This window comes from Acyrthosiphon pisum, unplaced genomic scaffold, assembly GCF_005508785.2.
Source record: "Acyrthosiphon pisum isolate AL4f unplaced genomic scaffold, pea_aphid_22Mar2018_4r6ur Scaffold_72;HRSCAF=421, whole genome shotgun sequence".
NCBI classification, from domain to species: domain Eukaryota; kingdom Metazoa; phylum Arthropoda; class Insecta; order Hemiptera; family Aphididae; genus Acyrthosiphon; species Acyrthosiphon pisum.
The window spans coordinates 1-1233 of NW_021777147.1; the positions used below are offsets into that span (position 1 = coordinate 1).

General features: G+C 28.4%; 1 protein-coding gene across 1 annotated transcript in view; it reads left to right on the plus strand.

The window, feature by feature from the left end:
• The first annotated feature begins 6 nt into the window (after positions 1-6).
• Positions 7-1233, plus strand: part of LOC100570105 (kelch-like protein 3) — an 8019-nt gene continuing 6792 nt past the window's right edge. The window contains exon 1 of the mRNA XM_029492728.1: positions 7-97. Coding sequence (XP_029348588.1) covers positions 41-97 — 57 coding nt within the window. The 5' untranslated portion in view covers positions 7-40. The remainder of the gene's footprint in view (positions 98-1233) is intronic.

Sequence of the window (1233 nt, forward strand, 5' to 3'; positions counted from 1 at the left end):
TTTTGATGTCAGTATTCAAAAATGGAGGTTGGTAGCTAGTATGTCTACTGAAAGATATGGTTTGGGTGTTGGTGTACTCAATAATCGTTTATATGCGGTGAATATTTATATTATTTCTTTATTTATAATTTGTAATCAGGGCTTAAAACTGGTAACTGGTTTGTAACGATTACCGTTAAAAACCGTAAATTTGAGAACCAAAAACCGATAACCGCTTTTAGTTTTGGAATGCTGGAAGCGGTTATTGGTTTTCGGTAATCAAGGTAAATATCTAAATTTTAACATCAAAGCGGTTATCTCATAGGTATTTTAAATCCCGGTTTTATAACCAAAACCTATTCCCGACCAAAAAAATTAACGGTTTTTTCATGGAATTTCATACTTGAATAAATATTATGTCATGAATCATGATTACATTATAGTTGAATTTAATTTTCCAGCTATTTTTAAAGTTTTTTCCCCAATTAATTGTCGTCGAGTATTGCTTATCTGTTGTGAATATCACATATATTATATATAGGTATAAGTGTACAACCAGGGGCGGACTTACTATTTTTCAACTAATGAAACTTGTATATTCAACTATAAACATAAATTCAATATCAACATATACTATTGTATGTTTTTGATGTAATTGCATTTATCAAAATAAAACAAAAAAGGAATAGCTTATAATAAACAATAGAACAAATAATAAATAAAACAATACATCTTTTATAAAAAAATAAAACTTAAATAAATTATAAAACTTTTTGCAGAATACTGAATAACACAGCAATACGCCAATAGGTACATAATAATAATATTGAAATGTAATTAAAATTCGGAACATATCAATTTAACTAGGCGAGTGTATGTTGAATTGAATTAAAAATATAAAACAATAAAACGTGGAAATATACAACCATTATAGTATTGAACACGATTATTTGTGCATGCTTAATTCAGTGTAAGAGTACTACTAGGCAGTAAGTATTAACGTAAGTACCTAAGTCTCTACCTGCACAGTCACTCAGAACGAGTAACGACAGATCACAGAACACTCAGTGTTTACTATTAAATTAATGTATGAAGATTATACCTAAACTAAAATACGGTATCTGCATTTTATAGTCGTATTAGCTACTCTGGCTACATAAATAAAACTTATTCGCTTCTAAAAACATTTAAATAGGGGTCACTCAATTTTTCCATGGTAAAAAACTCGGTAAATGTACGTAAATTTACTTTACC